The sequence below is a fragment of the Triturus cristatus genome, chromosome 12, assembly GCF_964204655.1.
Source record: "Triturus cristatus chromosome 12, aTriCri1.1, whole genome shotgun sequence".
NCBI lineage: Eukaryota > Metazoa > Chordata > Amphibia > Caudata > Salamandridae > Triturus > Triturus cristatus.
The window spans coordinates 135,024,139-135,042,486 of NC_140595.1; the positions used below are offsets into that span (position 1 = coordinate 135,024,139).

The 18,348-nt window shown below is 45.6% G+C and overlaps 1 protein-coding gene across 1 annotated transcript in view; it reads left to right on the top strand.

Moving 5' to 3' along the window:
- PAQR6 (progestin and adipoQ receptor family member 6) overlaps positions 1-18,348 on the top strand; it is a 148,305-nt gene that overhangs the window by 63,959 nt on the left and 65,998 nt on the right. Inside the window, exons 2-4 of the mRNA XM_085640068.1 lie at positions 3,757-3,958; positions 9,992-10,119; positions 11,621-11,823. Of these exons, the coding sequence (XP_085496194.1) occupies positions 3,757-3,958; positions 9,992-10,119; positions 11,621-11,823 (533 nt within the window). The remainder of the gene's footprint in view (positions 1-3,756; positions 3,959-9,991; positions 10,120-11,620; positions 11,824-18,348) is intronic.

An 18,348-nucleotide genomic window follows, 5' to 3' on the forward strand; every position in this document is an offset into this window, starting at 1 on the left:
ATTTTGAACATCTCCCTCTTTGTTGCCTCTTTGCTGTGGCCTCCATTGATTAATGATGATTTGTGTGGTCTAATTTGGAATGGTGGGAGAAACCTAACTGGAAACACTGCTGTTAACAGAAAGAAAACAGGCTGCAGGTAAGTCATTCTTTAATAGCCCAGAAGGCTTGTTCTAGTTAAAGAAATTCGAGTTTTTACCGCTGTTATTTTGTGTGGCATGCTGAAACCCAGAGGACCGTACGCGTGTGTGTAATGATATATTCAAGAGCAGATAATTATTTCCAGATCTGGCCGAATTGAGTTGTTAAAAAATTACCTATATGTAGAGTACAAAAAAGAAGTTGTAATAAAAATTGAAAAGGTTTTTCTGGAATCTTTGAGAGGAAATGGTGCATTTGGCATCCCTTTGGTCTAGGTTCCCCATATTTCAATAAAGTCCGAAACGTTTCCGCTGGTTGTATCATGAATGAAACAAAATTGAGTCTTAATGTGTGCAAGTTCTGCAGATTGATTGCTTGTGTACATCAAGCTGATGCAAGTTCCGGAGTTTACATGCTTGTGTACATCACACTGGTACAAGTTCCAGAATTTGCATGCTTAAATACATAAAACTGATGTACGTAAGCATGCAAACTTCGGAACTTGTACCAGTTTGATGTACACAAGCATGCAAACTCCGGAAATTGCACAAGTTTGATGTACGTAAGTGTGCAAACTTCGGAACTTGTACCAGCTTAATGTACACCAGCGTACAAACTCCAGAACTTGTACCAGTTTGATTTACACCAGCATGCAGACTTCGGGACTTGTACCAGCTTGATGTACACCAGCGTACAAACTCCAGAACTTGTACCAGTTTGATTTACACCAGCATGCAGACTTCGGAACTTGTACCAGTTTGATGTACACAAGCATGCAAACTCCGGAAATTGCACAAGTTTGATGTACGTAAGCGTACAAACTTCGGAACTTGTACCAGTTTGATGTACACCAGCATGCAAACACCAGAACTTGTACCAGTTTGATGTACACAAGCAAGCAAACTCGGGAACTGGATTAATGGGAGTGGACATGTGTTCAGTTTGATAGTGAAACTATCAAACTGGTACAAGTTCCGGAGTTTGCATGCTTGTGTACATCAAACTGGTACAAGTTCCGGAGTTTGCATGCTTGTGTACATCAAACTGGTGCAAGTTCTGCTGTTTGCATGCTGGTGCACATCAAACTGGTACAAGTTCCGAAGTTTGTACGCTTACGTACATCAAACTTGTGCAATTTCCGGAGTTTGCATGCTTGTGTACATCAAACTGGTGCAAGTTCTGCTGTTTGCATGCTGGTGCACATCAAACTGGTACAAGTTCCGAAGTTTGTACGCTGGTGTACATCAAACTAGTGCAAGTTCCGAAGTTTGCACGCTTACGTACATCAAACTTGTGCAATTTTTGAGTTTGCATGCTTGTGTACATCAAACTGGTACAAGTTCCGAACTTTGCATGCTGGTGTACATCAAACTGGTACAAGTTCTGGAGTTTGTACGCTGGTGTACGTCAAACTAGTACAAGTTCCGAAGTTTGCACGCTTACGTACATCAAACTTGTGCAATTTCCGGAGTTTGCATGCTTGTGTACCTCATACTGGTCATCAAAGGTTTCCTACTGTAGAGCGAGCTGAAGGAGTGTTATAGACTATCGGTCTTTTATGTCCAGGCACTAAGCAGATTCCGAAATCATTAGCATTTGGAGACCAATTCGAAATGGCTTGATCTGGTCTCTGTTCATTTTCTAACGGAAGCAGACAAGATTTTCATATAATAACTCACAATCTTGGTACTCCGGAAGAAATGGGAATTTCATTGGCAAACTACATGCTTCTGCAGAGTGTGTGTTTACTCAGCAGGAGGGCTTGTGTTGTCATTAAGTTGCTATCCCTGGACTTGGCAAATTTGGCTTAAACCCCCCTCTTTGATACACTTTGATATGTATGTATGTATGAATGTATGTCTGTATATGATATTTCTAAAGCGTGAGCCTAGCCAAAAGGCAGGGGAGAGCTGTACAGGGACTAAGACTAAAATAAAGCCATCGAGTGATAGAAGAGGTAGCTGGGTTGTGAACAGTTAACGCATTGTGATGTGGGGTTTTTGAAAAGGTTTGGGTCTTCAGCTCTTCCTAAATTGGATCACCCTTTGGGGCATATTATCAAGAAACAGAGTTAAAATTATCGCCGCTTTAGCGGCAGAAAACTGCCGCTAAAGCGGCGATAATGGGCTTGATAATATGCCCTTGAGAATTCCAATAGAAGCTCATGTTGACACCAGAACATGGGCTTCTATGGGAATTCTCTTCGGCATATTATCAAGCCCATTATCGACGCTTTAGCAGCAGTTTTCTGCCGGTAAAGTGGCGATAATTTTAATTCCATGCTTGATAATATGCCCCCTAGTGTGGTCCTGATGGATTCCGGGATGTTTTTCCAAATCCTGGGTGCATAGATGGAAAATGTTTGCTGCCTTGTTTTTTGTTTTTTATACTTTTTAGTCTGACAGTGCCTTGGCTGTGAGTGTGCAGAGAACCAGCGGAGTTAGTGAGCTAGTCTGCAAGATAAGCTAGGATGCTGCTCGCGATGGCTTGGTAAATGATGCAGCTGGTTTTGTAGATGGTGTGGGCGACAGAGGAAGCCAATTGCGTACTGTCAAAATGGTGGTGATGTCATCATATTTCTCCAGGCACTGGATGAGATGTCCTCCTGAGTGGAGGATGCCCTCGAGGGTTAGCATTGGAGATTAATACTTGACGGAAAATGTTGACTTCCAGATAAATCACTTATATAAAAATTTAAATACGTGAATTGTAATTGTCTAATTCAAAGAAAATTCAAAAGTCCCCACTTGATGTACACAATCGTTTAGAGCAAAATGCAGCCATTTATGGTAATCCTGCGCCTTCCGCAAGCACAAAGCTCTTTCACAGTAATTTGAAAAACATATGCATAACTTGTTATTTTGCTCCTTACATTAATTGAAAAAAATAAATTGGGAGGCGGAATGCCAAGGGGTTGCATGTCAAGGAGTCCTAAATCTTCTCTACCCAACATTTTCAGCGCCATATCTAGCGATGGGACTGGCATTTAAACCACACTTTGCTCAATTCCACATTTGAGTCATACTTACACGTTAATAAGGAGTGATAAATATACAACTTCCCCTTTACCCACTGCCAAGGTAGTCATCACTCCGTTCTAGACACTCTTAAATGAGCATCCAGATTTTTTGAATAGGCACGTAGAGCGGTGTAGTAAAAATATTGCATTTCTTTCTATAGCTCATTCTCTCAAATTTGACATATTTCTTCTTGGTGCTTTCATTGAAAAATATTAGTAGCACTGAAATTAGTGTTAGTAATTTCTTGGATTTTGGTCAGATGAAATGCTGAGTCAGCTTGCAGGTTTCAGGCAGATTTCTTCACTTGAAAGGAGGCAAGGTAGCACATTTGTGTAGCACCTTGATGCAGGCTAGACATCTTGGCTTGTGCAGTCAACTGAGCTATCGTGCTCTAATCCAAACCTGTAAGTGGAAGATTACCACAAGATCCCTGCAGTGGGTGCTCGGCCCGCTGAGAACTTTTGCTTGTATCATTTGTGGGAGGAAGTGGGAGTTGTCCTCGGTGTTCCTTGTGGTTGCAATATGCTGTGGCAATTGTGCTCCATATTGCAACACTTGTTGCTTACTGAAATATTTGTACTAAACTTTATCTTACAGAACGGAAGTTTGGGCGCATGAGGTCAGCGCAGAGAGTGATGTGAGGCAGGAAGCGAGCAAGGAAGCATCTGAAGCAAGCCTGGGTGTCTGGGCCCTGTTCTGTGACGGCTGGAGGGCTTGGATTGGGCGCGTGCTGCTTCTCGAGCCCAAGATGCTGACGATCAAACTCCCTCAGCTCCTGAATGTTCACCAAGTACCTCGTGTGAGTATTCCAACTGCTGCAAGCTTTCATTTATTGTTCTTGTGAGCTCCATTCGATTTTTTTGCGACAAATAAAATGGTTGTTCATGATGCACTAACAAATTAGGTGAGGACTTGTAGAATGTATTTAAAAAATCACTGAACCGTCTTCTGAGAAGACAATGGTCAGGTCCTAAAAACTGATTGATAATCCCTTTTTAATATTCTCCATGTGTGTTTGTGAATGCCTGTATGTCCTCAGTTCAAGGTGTACATCTAATTGCAACCTGAGAAAAATGTAACTTAAATAGGACTCTGTGTGCCAGATACAATCATAATGAACACGGAGGAAGATTGATGGAATGCACTGTGGCCTGACATCAGGAACCTCCACAATTTACGGTTGCTCACTATCAAACTGAATACATGTCCATTCCCATTACTCCATGACAGCAGCTGCCCGTGCAGATAAGAGCGTGGAGCTCAGTTTGCGGGGGGGCTTTGGGAGTCGACAGACAACCATGAGGGAAAATTAAATAAATAATACATTTTCCCTCATCGTTGTCTGTCTAAATCCCCCCTCCCCCACCCGGCATCACCACCCTACCGTTCTGACCTGCTTGAGCAGCTGCCACTCCATGATGCTCCCAGGACCTGTCACCCTTCCTCCGCAAGGAACTGAACCTTATACAGTACAATAGCAGATGGTTTAAGAAAGTCAGAGTTCTATTGCTGTGTACAATTCCGTTTAGATGTTGAGAAGTATTTTGCTTGAGTCTGCCATATTTTGGAAGATGGTGTGCAGGAGGCTTTGAAAATTGTAGGATCTGTTGCAGTCTGACGTTTTAATGAATGTTCCAAGTTCTGAAGAATGCTAGAGAGACTATCGGACTGTAATGTGTTGGCAATGCAGCACTAAATAAAGGATCCAGTGTTAATGGGGAGGGGTATATTGTTTCATGAGCAGCAATTCTTGGGCTGATGGTGGGGGCCTGTAGTCCTTGAAGAATGCTTTTAAAGAATGGAAGAGTCATCTGTTGCCCAAGGTTGTGGTCAAAGGAAAGGAGGGGCTCTATATTCCTTTGCCATGTCAGAATAGTGTGGAGTGTTTGCACTGTTATCTGCCATGCTCCGGAGAAGGCAGTGAGACTAGAGTCCTCAACCATACATTGAAGGATAGCCTGTTGAACTAGATCAATGTTTTAGTAACAATGGGTGCCCATCGACAATCTCTCAAGAATTCAAATTTATTGCCGTACTCAATGCTGTCGATAATTGAGGGTCTAGACTCTTGTCTGGGCCATGATGTGTGGGTCAGTGGTCCACTGCTTACTTGATGATGTTGAGAGTAGTGGAGAGTCTACTGCTCTCTGCCATGCACTAGGACATTGTGCGTTCATGGATTTAATACTTCTTTAGTGAACACGGGGTCTGCTGCTCTCTGACGTGTTCTGCTGAATGGCGGGCTCTTTAGACTTCTTCCTGGCTTTTGAGTTTGGAGCTGCATCTTCTGCCTTTTCCCTTTTCTTTGGAGAGTTGGGTCTATCTTCCTCAAGCTTGCTCTGGATAGTATACGGCATGATTACCTCTACCTTGTACTGAAAATAGGAGGGGATCCGATCCGATCTGTCCTAAAGTGCTATAAGGAGTGTGCAGGTTTCTGTGGTCAGTTGCCATAGTCTGAAGAGGGGAACAGAGAACGTTAAGGTGTCTTCTTCCTTCCTCCATGATGTGGAACCTGGGCAGGGTCCTATTGTCCTCTGCCTTGCCCGTGGGAAACTGTGGGTAATTAGTTGCTTTATGCCACGCTCTGAAGAATGGAACGCGTTGTACACTTGTGAGGCCTACAAGATTTGAAGGTCGACCTAGCCCTACAACGGTCTGGAGAATGTTGATTTCTTGTCATCTGCAATCTTTGGAGAATGGGTGTTGCTTGATAAGCAACTGAAAATAGGCACTTGATTAGCAATGTATTGATCTTTGCGTTGCTCTAGTGAGTGGGGCATCTTACGCTCTTCACCGTTACGTTTTTGAGAGCATGGGACTTTTACCATTATCCTTTACCTGGAGCATGAATGGTTTGAGTGATCTGCTGTGCACTGGAGAATAGGACTCTATTGCATTTTCCATTATGTAGAGTGGGATTTACTGTCATTTGCTGTTCATTGGAAAACAGTTTGGAAACCTTTCTCAGGCTCTGGAGAAGGAAAGGTGCAATGTTGCTGGCTATGCTTTGCAGGAATTATCTTCTCTTTTAATGCTATGAGTTGAGGATTTGGAGCAGTCTAGTGCCATCTCCAATGCTTTTTTTGAATAGGGCTCTCTTGCCCTCTGCTAAATGGCAGGGGAGGTCTGTCTTAATTGAAGATCAGAGGGTTTCCTGCTCTCTGATATGCCTTGGAGAAAAGTACGGCATATTCTATACTGTCCATACTTCTGACACCCTCTGACATATGGGAGACCTGAGCACTGCAGTCTGTTATCTTCTTCTGAGAGGATGTATAGTTTCTTTTTCAATGCCCTATGAGTGCTGGTTCTGGTGTCCTTTGCTATGCTCTGTAGAATGGTAGGACCTGTTGTGTTTACACCCAAACCTGTAGATATCCAAAGTCCCAACAAAGTAGCTCTTCTTTTCCTGAATAATGCTCTGGTAGGAGGAAGTGCTCGAAGTCAGGTAAAGCTGTCAGAGAATGTCTGGGGCATATTTACAACAACCGGCGATAATTATCGCTGAGCGCACTTAGCGCTCGGATAATTATCGCCGGCTAGCGCCGATTTTTATCGCTGAGATAGCGTGCTATTAGCAACGCTTATCTCATCAGCGATAAAAATCCTAGCACTAACTGGCTAACGTGAGATTATCGCTGTAAACCTAGCGATAATCTCACGTTAGCTTGTTGATAGGGACTCACAAACTTAGCCATGATATCCGCCTTCCATAGGATATCATGGCTAAGTCAATCCTGAAGCAGGTGTTAGGAAAGTAGCGATAACAGGTGTTATCGCTACTTTTCCTGACGCTATGCTTAATAGCGTGGGGCTTGATGATAGGAGAAATGTCGCTTAGCAACATTTCTCCTGTCATGTCAGGTCAGGAACGCCCACTTTGCATCTCATTAGAGATGCAAAGCTAGGCGTTAGAAATCCCCACGCTAAAGCAAGGTTTCACGCGTTAGCGTGACCTTGCTAATATAGCGATAAAATTATCGCCGCTTTTCGGCCGAAAACGGCCGCTAAAGCGGCGATAATTTTTTATCGCCCCGTTGTAAATATGCCCCATTGTTCCTTAGGGATATAGACCTGGCCTGTACTCAGAAATCAATTTGCACTCAAAGTAGAAAGTTTTTCACGCTATATGGTTATTTATTATGTACTAATCGTCTCCAATACGTACAATCATTGTAAGTATTATACCCAACTCAGCAACAATTATACACATTAAACAATTATTTCTCTTAAATATTTCAAATACAAATCCTCAAAAACACACTGCTCCTCTCAGCAGAGCCATAGGCCTGCCTCCCATTTACCTAGCGTATACATATCAATATGTGACCTTCCTGCTCATGCTGTAGTATATGTTCGCCCCACCCTCCCAGCCGCATTATGAGCCATCGGCGCGTCCTACTACAGAAAGCGGTCGCTGAGATACCCATGGCTGACATATCTGGTCCCACTTTCTTGGGGTAATTATACACATTACAGCAAAGTTTAAATACGCCCACCCCTTTTTAACCATACATCGCTAACCTATGAGTTTAGAACCTACCCTAGTTATAACCGGCAGTCTAACTACATGGTTCTATTATCAACCGCGGCCCATGCAGGTAAGAGGGGTGGTGCCGGGTGTGGGGGGGGGGATTTTGACAGACAACGACAAGAGAAAAATTATTATTTATTTAGTTTTCCCTTGTGGTCGTCTGTCGAATCCCCCCTTAACCTGGTTCCACCGCTCTTAACTGCACGGACCGCGGCTGTCTGTAAGTTCTTCACAATTTTCCAAGTAATGTAATGCCACCATGCGTATCTTATTGTGCCATCAGGCCTGAAGCAATGCTGTATTTCAGCAACCCCTCCAACAATTGGTCCATGCATCTAACCCCGCCTCTTCACTGGTACCTCGCGTGCCTTTCTTAAGAATGGTGTCCTATGGAGCAAGAGTGGATCGGCTCATGCTTGGATCCTGTATTCTTTTAACAGGATATTGAATAATGCTTCTTGTTTAATAAATAGCTCTAGACAGACTCGTACCTCTACTTTCTTTTCTGTTGCGACAAGAATGAACACACATGCTCACTTTTCCTTCTGGCTACAATTTAGGTGCCACATTCAGCAACAGTGCATGTACCAAAGAATGGAAAATGTCCTTCTCTGCTGTGCTAGCTGTGGTGACGAAAATTATGGCAAATAATCTCACATTTATTACCTGCACCATTTAACCAGATTAGCCCGCCTTCTGGGCACTACACGTGTGCCATGCACTCCAATGTTTCAAACCATGATCGTGTAAACAGGGATCCAGACCTGCATTGTTTGTAGCACATAAATACATATAAAAGCATTGCTTCACATATTACTGTTGCCCACTGCCATTCACTGGTGTAAGGGTACATATTTCCCTCTGAAATTCTACCAAGCTGTTTGGGCGTGGAATTGTGGCTGGGAGCTTCTTCAGCCTCTCCCTGTGGTGTGGTGATATATTTTCCTCTGCCATGCCTTGGAGAATAAGGGGGGCAAAAGAAACAAATGATGGCTGGAATGCTGAACAATGCAAACATTCAACCCCAGTCACAAAGATCTGGGTTTAATACATCGTTATTTTGCTCACCACGCCACCCCACTTTGGACCCAGCCATATGCAAATCAGCCTTGACCCTGTTACCCATGGGAGCAGTCCAGCCTGAACTGCCAAGCCTGGTCCACTCTGGACCAGAAACTAGCATCCTGGGACTGGTTTCGGGGTAACACCCTCATCAGCCAGGCTAGTTTGAATCCAGTGGCACAGTGAGCACAGGACCCACGTCTGGGCATACCCTTTCCGGTTAGGGCGACAAATGCAAAAGAAACATTTGTTTCTTTTGCATTTGGCGAATAATGGGGACACTAAAGAATGGATTGCAGAAGGCATGGGTTTCTTGTCAGTATCGTGCTGGGAGAATGGTCTCTGCCATGATCTCTTTCTCTGTCATGTTTTTGTGCTCTAATGCCTCTGCTATGGAGAAGTGGGACCTGTCATGCTTTAGAAAATGGCTCGGTTCACTATTTACATTGTGCTCTGCCATACATTGATTGGCCAAAGGGTGTCTATTCCCCTCTGCCATCATCTGTGTGATATATAGTGTGGGAAGGGGGTGGTTAGAATGTATGTTTTTTTCCAGCCTACTCTGTAGATTGGAGGTTCTGTTGTCCTCTGCCATTCCATGCATGATACTGGGATTCTGTTATCTTCTTCAATGGCATACAACCAGTATAATGCCCTCGGGCATGCTCTAGAGAATAGCAAGTGGTCTGTTGTTTTCTGCTGTGCAATTGAGGAGATCATTTTCTGTAGTAATTGAAGAAAGCAAAGCTGGTTTGGATCATTTTCTGTGCTGCTTGGTAAGTATTAATGCCACCTCTTTTTCTCTGGTGAGTGGAGCATCTACTGCCCCCTTTCCCAGTGTCCTATGATACCTCATAAATTACAAGCATAAAGATATTAAACTTTCAATCACAAACTATGAGATGAAACCCTGTTTTTTTCAAATTGGGGTGTTTGGTTTGCTTTATTTATCTTCTTTCTCCATTTAATCCCATATTAACACTGAAGTTAACTTATCAGATTGTTAATTAACATGGGTTTGTGTTAATTCTGCTATTCCTGATGGTACTTTGCCTTGATTGATAAAATAATCATTATCACAGTGTTTCCACCAGTTGAACAGTGTGTCGGTTATCTCAGTGCCACTGCACACATTGTGGGGGGGAGGGGAAGTAGAAATTCCTCTGTCTGATGTACTGATTTTGATCTGATTGCCTTGATTTTAATGATGACAGTCAGGTTCTCTCCCTTTAGGTTTTCTGGGAGCATGGCATCATGTCAGGGTATCGTCATCCGAAGAGCTCCGCCTTGGACTGCATACTCAGCTCCTTCCAGTTGACCAACGAGACGGTTAACATCTGGACCCACTTCCTTCCCACCTGGTAAACCTTTGTTGTGTTTTGGTGTGGAGGCTAACACACATCAATGGCAATTGCTCACATGACAGCCTGTCAGATTTCTAGGTTTCAGCATGACCATTGAGACTTGCAGCCCTGGTGGGGTCAATAGACCTATTTACTGTGACTCCATAGCATTTAAAACAGATTCAGGTTATTACTGCTCAAGGAACCTTTTCTTCTCCACACTCAGAAGTATTATTGCCTTCTGCCTTTGGTATGACAGTCCTTCCCCTGTGATTGTCCCATGTTGGCTCTTTAGATAATTGTTCTTTCCACATCTCTTGGCTACTCATTATTGGTGCATTTTGCAGTTCAGAGCAGGGCAGCTTGAGACCTTAAATGCGAAAGACATCAGTGGTTCATTGATTACCTCACTGTACTAAAAACTCCTGCAGCAATCCATGGATGTGCTTTGAAAGAATTCGGGTTCCAAAAAGAAAAAACTGTATAGGAGTCATTGAATAGGCTCTGGTCAATTTGGCATTGCACCTTCTGGCTCTAAGTCTCACAGGATTCCATCTTACTTACAGTATCAAATGTTCGATTACGCCATCCAAGTTGTTGGGCATACTTACTTTGTGGCCACCAAAAGCATCTTCAACTTTGCCTTTAGTCTCTTTAAAGCAGCATAATCCAATATTGCCTGATCTCTGCTAAAATGTAAGGGTATCCACATACAAAAAGTCTGCAAAGATTTTGTCACGTGCATTCATTGCTATTTATGTGATAATATATTCTCTTATGCTACATCAAAGCTGCCTTCCCACCACTGTAGTTCAATATTGTGCCCTGTGGTTCCAGGAACAATCATCTCTTAAAAACCTGTGCCTATTGTTGTATATTTTTGTTCTTTTAGAAACTGGAATGCCATATTCCCTTTCCTCTTTACCTCCGCTGTACAGGTTTCTGCTCTTGAGTTCATCTCCACACTGGACATGAGGTTTTAAGACACGCAATATTTTAATAGGCAACAATCTTTTGACGGCTGCCAGCCCTTCTGAGTAGCCTCTTGAATTATGTCACCTCTGATGTGTACAGAGACAAAACACCTTTCCTTGCAAACTAGCATAACGTTTTTCTCCACAGTCAATCACATATGAACTTGTTGGGGTCTCCAGGTACTTAGATCCCCTAGACCATTCTGCTACTGGATTACATTTAAAACAGCCCCTTCCCGCTCTTTATTGATGATCAATATTTCTGCCTTTCTTGTTTATTCTGTTAGAAGTTGCCAAAGGAAGAAAGCTGCTCTCTGCTGACAGGTTGATGAGTGGTTGCCAGATAGGACAGAAAATCCCCCAACTCTAGTTCACATTCTGCGGGTTTTCTGTGGTGGTTATTTGGATTGGGGGTCTTCTCAGTGTATGCATGTAGAGATGCCTCTGATGTGTGGTTACCTAAGACATGGCCTTTCATGGCTTAACACCCTAGAGGGGACCTAATCCTCATTGAGGGCTCATTTGTGAAAATCCCTCTCTTGCAGGTACTTCATGTGGCGATTACTGGTGCTCTCCTATTCGCTGGACTTCACAGATGCCTACAACTGGCCGCTGCTAGTCTACATGCTGATGATCTGCATATACCCCTTCACCTCCAGCTGCGCCCACACCTTTAGCAGCATGTCCCCTCGTGCCTGCCATATCTGCTATTTCTTTGACTATGGTGCTCTGAGCCTCTACAGCCTTGGTAAGTGGAATCTTTAAAGATATTCTGTGAGTTTTATCACTGTGAGGTGGGGAACCAGCCTCCATGCAAGAATAACCTTAATGGAGCTTGTGCTCCAAGGAATGGCAAGTTTTTCAACAGTTGTGCCGCATGTGGTGCACTCACTGTAATGGTTGTATGAAGTTGTTTCGCTGACTTTTAATAGAAAAACAGGGCGTGCCCAATTCACAAAGATTTTGCTGTGACTTACTCTTGGACCACTCATGACTTACTGCTGAAATACCTCAAGAATAGGCCACGCTTACTCACAGCAAAATCTTTGTGAATCAGGCCCATGTTTATTATTGATTCTTGTGATAGCTGTGAGGCTTTATTGTCTGATAACAGTTCTGATAATCTTATACACAGTTTTACACAGGTTTAGCAGCTCAGTTAGTACTAATGTCACAGGGAGGGCAGTTGAGTTAAAAATGTTGGAAAGGCTTTGTAAATACCGATGGGAAAACTCATTTAATACTTGTAGATTAGCTCAGTCCATGGTGTGATTTCGCTAACCTTGTGTGAGTGGCGTGCTTCTCTTGATACCTTCATAACACTTCAGAAGATACAGGTGGAAAATGCCAATTGGATCAGATGTTGTAGCTTGGTTGGAATCAATGAGATGTCTCAGTGCTATGAGGATACTGGTGGACTGGATTTGCTGTGATTCTTCAGTTGCTGATAACGGAGTAGCCTGTAACTAATGTCAAAGGTAGGATAGGTGATTAGCTAGCTACATTATTAATGGCCCTACAAACAACATTTCCTTATATGTACTCAGTAGCCTTTGTTGAGTGCAAGGATTTGAGCAAATAAAACATAAAATACATTTTTAAAAAGTGTAAAATGACTCTCCTTGGATAGTAACTTTCGGCTGACGAATCGAGGCGACATATCAATACTGCAGAACATACATAGGAGGGACGAAATGCACTATCTGATAGAGACCTCTAGCTGCAGATTCCTTACCTTAGAATTATCCCCAAGTGTCAGACTGGATTTGAATTTCTTTTTGTGAGCAGTACCCCCTACGTGCCGGTAGGTTTTCATTGTTCGGCTCCCCACTGCATTGTTGGTGTTGTCGTGTGCGGTACCTATATCAGCACTACCCCAGGGCACTGATGTTAGTTTTTTTCTATCTGATAGAGACATCTAACTGCAGATACCTTACCGTTGAATTTTCCAGGCGTCAGCCTGGATCAGGAAGATCTTTCTTGAGCAATAACCCTGCGCACTGGTAGGTGGCGTTGTTCGGTTCTGCGTGATGTCAGTAGCATCCCCGATGGATGTGACGTCCGCAAATCCTATATAGGCGCCAACTTGGCACGCTAATGTCAGTTCTTTTCTTTCGCGCCAGTCAAGCACTGATTCGTGGTACCCTCTGTCATTTTTTTTCAACTTTTGGTCGACCCCTTTTTGGTGTTTAGGATGTTCTCTAGGAAGACTTTAAGTTTCAAATCATGCAGCGTCTGACATTGCGCCATGTCGGTGACAAAACCCCATTTGGTCTGCCTGTGGTGTCTGGAGCACGACCACGACTCCCAAGTCATTCTCCGACTGGTGGGCCATGGCACCAAAGGATTTGAGGGAGCGGTCCCTGAAGCTGTTGCTTACCTGACTCCTCGGAGTTCACGGTCCTGATCGAGAGGAAGGTACTGATACCGCTCCAAGAGTCCCAAGTCCTAAGTCCTCTTTGTCCCACGCAGGATCATCAGGGAACTCAGGTAGTGGCACAAAAATCATAAAAAGTCAAAGCGTGCTTCGACTTCTCCCCGGCCGACGCGACAGAGGAGCCTTGGAGTTCAAGGCATCGGTCTCTGGACCTTGCGCCTGGGCCAACTCTGCGCCTCCCCGCTTTCCGGGAGCTAGAGTGTCCCCTGCTCGAATGAAGGAATTCTATGAGGCCATGTGCCTAATTTTTATGTGGCCTGACACCGGCGCGCCTTAGGGCCCTGTGGGATCAGGGGGCATCAGTAGTAACACTGCGACCTTCCCCTGCGCCTCTCCCGACTCCGATGCTCCCTGGGCCCACTGGTCGCGCTAGCCCTATTCTGATTTCTGACAAAACGCAGCCAGAGCTAATGGTCACCGACAGGACCAACAGGTCCTAAGTTATTTCCTGAGCCTTATTGTGGAGTGCTAGGATTAAGAGAAAAATGGGAGAGGTCACTGAACCCTTTAGAAGACCAGCCTTATGAACAGGATGTGGACTGGTATGAGGATTTGGGTGAAACCAGCGGACTGGATCCCTCTCCAGATACTGGCATGCTTTCTCCCCTCCATCGTGGCTACAGAGGAGGGAACATCTTTTGCTATTGGGCTGCATAGGGCGGCTGAGATCCTCAACCTCAAGCTACCCCCAGTGGCAGTCAATACTATCATCTTGACAGAGGTGCTGCAGCCGGGAGCTTCTTCTTCAGAACCCTTGCTCCCTTTTAATGAAGCCCTTACAGACGTCATTGTGGTAACATGATCCAAACCCAGCACAGGGGTTTCCTGTGAACAGGATGATCAACCGCCCCCTCCTCTCTGCCCCCTGGCAACCCAAACATCCTCACTACCCACCCCTACCCAGGGAGCTTGGCAGGCCACAAGCACCCTTGGTTCAGGGTGCTCCCTTTTGGCCTTACCAGCGTCCCTCTGGTGTTCACCAAAGCGGTGGTTGCAGCTCATCTGCTGAGATCAGGGGTGCCAGTCTTCCCCTATCTTGATGAATGGCTGTTAAAGGCGGGCACGCCCCAGGCTGTCGTCTCGCACCTCCAGACTACAGTGGACCTCCTGCACTCACTTGGGGTTCACTATCAATGTGGTGAAGTCACACGTGACTCCCTCTCAGATGCTCCCTTTCATTGGAGAAGTTCTGGACACAGTGCAGTTTCGGGCTTATCCACCTGAGTGGCGAGTGACACATTGCCAGATGGTATATCTGGGCTCTGCAGTGGGACCTGAAGTTCCAGTGGGCGCAGTATCAGGAGCATGTCTCCAGATCTCAGAGGGAACTGCACAAGACGTGCAGTGGTTGCTGAAGAACTGTGATTGGGTCTGAGGCAGACCCCTCCCTTCCCCAGCCAGATCTCACAGTAGTGATAGATATGTCACTTCTGGGATGGGACAGCCATATGGGATAGGTGGAGGTCAGAGGACTATGGTCTCTGGCGGAATATGAACCCCACATCAAAATGCTGGAGCTCTGAGCGATCCAATTGGCATCGAAAGCCTGTCTACCTCCATCAAATGAAAGCAAGTTTAAGTGTTCACAGACAACACTACCACTATGTGTTAGTGCAACAAACAGGTCGGGCGTGGTCATAGACTCTTTATCAAGGCGCCCTATGTCTCTGGACATGCCTGGAACAGCAGGGCATATCCCTGGTGGTTCAACACCTGGCAGGTTACCCGAACACCAGAGCGAAGAAACCTAGCTCTCGATGCCTAACAGATCAGGAGTGGCGTCTCCACCCGGAGCTGGCGCAAGGTCTCTTTCTGCAGTGGGGCGAGCCTTAGTTACATCTGTTCGCCTTGGCAGATAACTCGCAATGTCAGCAGTTTTGTGCGTTGGAGTTTCCAAGGCAGCCCTCACTCGGAAACGCTTTTCATCTCGAGTGGAACTCAGGCCTCCTGTACACCTTTCCACCCATACCACTCCTGCCCGGAGTTCTCAAGAAGATCAGGAATGACCAGGCCCAAGTCATTCATATGGCTCTGGACTGGGCACGAAGAGGCTGGTATCTCAATCTTCTGCAAATGAGCATTGTGCCCCTGCAAGAGAATCTTCTGTCGCAGCAGCAGGGCAGCTTCTTGCATGGAGATTGAGCAGCGACAGTTGATAGCTTTGTCCCTTCCTCCCAAATGTGTAATGTTATTCTGGAAGCCAGGCATCCCGCCACTAAGATGGTATATGCCTGCTGGTGGCCGAAATTTGTAATATATTGTACAGAGAATTCTATCAGCCCTCTTTCTGCTTCCCTCTCCAATGTTTTACTTTTAATTTTGACCCTTCCCAAGCATAGCTCTGCTCTGGGCACCCTGAAAGGGTGTTTGTGTGCTTTGTCTGCTTTCATGAGGCTGCCAGACCAACCCTATTTATTTAAGTCACCCATTGGGCATAGATTTCTTAAAGACCTTGTACATGTGATTCCACCTTACCCCTTCATTATGCCTCAGTGGGCCCTTAATTTGATTTTCACCTTCCTCATGTGTGCTCATTTCAAGCCACTGCACAATTGCTACCTCCAACTGCTCACAATAAAAACAGCCTTTTTAGTGGCATTCATATCGGCCCGGAGGGTGAGAGAGCTGCAGGCTCTATCGTCCAAATCTCCTTTTTTTGACGATATTCCCTTACAAATTGGTGCTTTGTACTAGAGCCTCTTTCCTCCTGAAAGTGGTAACACCTTTCCATGTGAGACATTCTGTCACCCTGCCCACTATTCTACACTCCTCCACATCCCTTTAAGGAAGAGGAGCAACTACACTGACTGGACCCACAAAAGAGTGCTGTCTTTCTACCTTGACTGCAGGAAAGAGTTCCGGGTGGACGGCCAACTCTTTGTGGGGTATGTTGGTGTGAAAAAAGGTTGGGCAGTGTAGAAAAGGACCATCTCACGATGGGCCATACTTTGCATCAAGATCTGCTACGCTTTGGCAAAGAAGCAGCCTCCTGAAGACGTAAGAGCTCATTCCATCAGAGCTAAAGCTGCTACCACTGCGTTAGCACGTGGAGTCCCAGTCCTGGGAATCTGTCAGACAGATATATGGGTATCCCTGCACATGTTTACCAAGCAATACTTCCTGGACAGTCAGGTCCGCAGGGATGGCCATTTTGCCTGTTTGGTCCTGTAGGACTTTCTAGTCTGAAACATGTCTACAGCCCTCTTCCGGGGATGGTATTGCTGCAACTAGTTGTCTCTATCAGATGGACAAGTTACGTACCTTTGGTAACGCCTTATCTGGTAGAGACAGTATCTAGCCGCAGATTACTCACCCATCCTCCCAGCGCTGCGGACAGGTTTCTAGGGTCCAGATTGTTCCCTTTCAGGGCCCTAGTTTTTAAACACACCAATGTCAGTACTCTTCATGGCTCTGCGTTTCTGGTGTGGAAAGTCATGAAAGGTAACTGATGTCAGCGCGCCGAGGTGGTGCCTATTATAGGTGACATGGATGATGCCGACGAAGTCCAAAGAAGCCAACCGTTGCGCAGGGGTATTGCTCAAGAAAAACCTTTTGGATCCAGTCTGATGCCTGGGAAATTCAAAGATAAGGAATATTCAGCTAGGTGCTCTCTCTACCTGATAAAGCGTTACTGAAGGTAAGTAACTTGTCCTTCCAAGCCAGTCAGCATAGATCGATCCGGACAGAGCTACCCCTAGTCATTTTTTGACTGCCTTTTTTGACTTCTTGTTGATATTTTTTGAGACTTGTCTCCTGGTGTGGAAGAGATGTCCACGAGGAATGCTGGATTCAAACTCTTTGGCGTATGCCACTGGTAAATGTCGGCAGTGGACTCGCACCTCGTTTGTCTCTAATGCCTTGAATGCAACCATGACCTCAAGACCTGTGCCGATTGCCACACCATGCACCCCAAGACCTTGAGGGACCGATCCATCAATCTTGTTGCCGTTTGATGTGCGACGCCTGGATGGTCTCAAGCCCAGTTGAGAGGTAGGTCCCGAGATTGATCACAGAGCCATCGATCTTCGGCACAGTCACCCTACTCTTGTAAGTCCCATAAAATAAAAGTAGAGCAAGAAGTCAAAGAGATCTTTGAATTCACCCCATTCGTCAAAGTCATCTGAGGAGACGAGAGAGTGTCATCACTTAAGGTTTGGCTCTGAGGTTGATCCTGTGCCTGGGCTGGCTCCAAGCCTCCCCAAGTTTCCAGGAGCTGGAGCGACTTTCGCCCAAATCCGAGAATTCTATGAGGCCATAATCTCATATTTGGATGGCCCATCCCGCTAGAGCGCCCTCAGGTCCTGCGGGTTTGGGGGGGGGGCCCTACTGGTTTACCTCCGGTGAGTCCGCCCTCCCCACCAGATGGGCCCTTTGGATCCATCAATGGATCCAGAACGATGCCAGTCATGCCTCCTCAACCTTCCCTGATGCTGCTCCCACTGTTGATGCTCCCGGCTCCGCCCCCATTCTTATCCCCAACTCAGACATGGAGCCGGGAGGTCGTCACCTGACTCCGGTTCCAATTGCAGCCATTCCCTTCAGGCTGGAGCCTGAGCCCTATTTCTATTCGCTAGGACTTGGGGAAGATTGGGAGGAGCTGCTGGACCCTGGAGAATACCAGCCCCTAGACCCTGATCTGAACTGGTGTGAGGAAATGCCAGATGTCACTGGACTGGACACCTCCCCAGGTACTGCCATGGTCTGTCCTCCTACCATGGCTATGAAGGAGGGAGACACTTTTGCTATGGTGGTGAGGAGGGTGGCCGAGGTCCTGGACCTTCAGTTGTCCTCTTTAGCTGACAAGGCTAATGTCTTGATGGAGGTGCTTCAATCAGG